This window comes from Eimeria mitis, genomic scaffold, assembly GCF_000499745.2.
Source record: "Eimeria mitis Houghton genomic scaffold, Emh_scaff3021, whole genome shotgun sequence".
Taxonomy (NCBI): Eukaryota; Apicomplexa; class Conoidasida; order Eucoccidiorida; family Eimeriidae; genus Eimeria; species Eimeria mitis.
In genome coordinates, this window is record NW_013571367.1 from 4,456 (window position 1) to 5,713 (window position 1,258).

Sequence of the window (1,258 nt, forward strand, 5' to 3'; positions counted from 1 at the left end):
GCGTCCCCCACCAGGCCGCCCCCAAAAGACAGCAGCAAGTCAGTTGGTGCTGCTGCTGCTGCTGTTGCTGCTGCTGATCCAGGAGGTGCTGCAGCAGCAGCAGCAGGAAAGCTGCGGTCCGTGTGGGGCCCCGAAGCGTCAGCAGCTAAAGGGCAATCGACAGGGGAGAGACTTGCTGCTGCTGCTGCTGCTGCTGCTGCTGCTGCTGATGCTGCTGGTGGTGGTGCTGGTGGCGGCTCTGCTGTTGATGCTGCAGGTTCTGGATCTGGTTCTGGCTCTGCTGCTGCTGCTGCTGCTGCTGCTGCTGCTGCTGCTGCTGCTGCTGCTGGGGCCCCTGAGGGGGAAGGGGCTCCCGCGTCCCCTACAGGAGCAGCAGCAGATGTGCCTGTAACGTCTGCTGCTGCTGCTGCTGCAGTTGCTGCAGCAGCAGCACGATCCTGCTGCAGCGCCCCACACGTCACCGCCGGGAGAGAGGGGACGAAAGGGGACTGCAGCGGCTGCCGAGCCATTAGCCGGCTGCTGCTGCTGCTGCTGCTGCTGCTGCTGCTGCTGCTGCTGCTGTGTGGGATTGCACACACAGCAGCAGGGGACGCCACGTCGCCTCAAGGATCTGCTGCAGCTAATGCTGCTCCTGCTGCTCCTGCTGCTGCTGCTGCTGCTGCTGCAGCTGCTGCTGCTGCTGTCGATGCTGCAGCCGCCAGCAACTGCGGATGGAGAGGCAGCAGCCTCCTCTATAGCTGCGTTGCAGAGCCAGGTGCAGCACTGCTGCTGCTGCTGCTGCTGCTGCTACTACTACTGCTACTACTACTACTACTGCTGCTGCAGCAGCAGCTGCTGCTGCAGCAGTTGGTGGGGGGAGAGAATTAGGAAGGCTCACAGCAGCAGCAGGCAGCAGCGTGGGCTGCCTGTAGAGGAAGAAGCTGCTGCTTAGCGGTGCAGCAGATGTTGCTGCTGCTGCTGCTGCAGTTGTTGCAGTTGCTGCAGTCGCTGCTGCTGCTGCTGCTGCTGCTGCTGCTGCTGCTGCTAGAGAGAGAGAAGCCCCTCAATAGGAGGCGAAGGTAATACGATAATTAAAGAGAAGAGAGAGCCATGGATGGAGGAAGGAAGGCTGAGCTGCTGCTGTTGCTGCTGCTGCTGCTGCTGCTGTTGCTGCTGCGGAGGGAGGGGGCCTCTGTTGCTGTTGCTGCTGCTGCTGCTGCTGCTGCTGCTGCTGCTGCTGCAGTGGGGAAGGGAACAGCAGCAACCGCAGAGCTGTTGT

At 62.2% G+C, this 1,258-nt stretch overlaps 1 protein-coding gene across 1 annotated transcript in view; it reads right to left on the reverse strand.

Annotated features, from left to right (window-relative positions):
* Positions 1–509, reverse strand: part of EMH_0061480 (uncharacterized protein) — a gene marked incomplete at both ends in the record, with an annotated part of 4,512 nt that extends 4,003 nt beyond the window's left edge. The window contains one exon of the mRNA XM_013497931.1: positions 1–509. This exon is cut by the window's left edge and continues 1,646 nt beyond it. Within this exon, the coding sequence (XP_013353385.1) occupies positions 1–509 (509 nt within the window).
* Between the last annotated feature and the right edge of the window lie 749 nt (positions 510–1,258).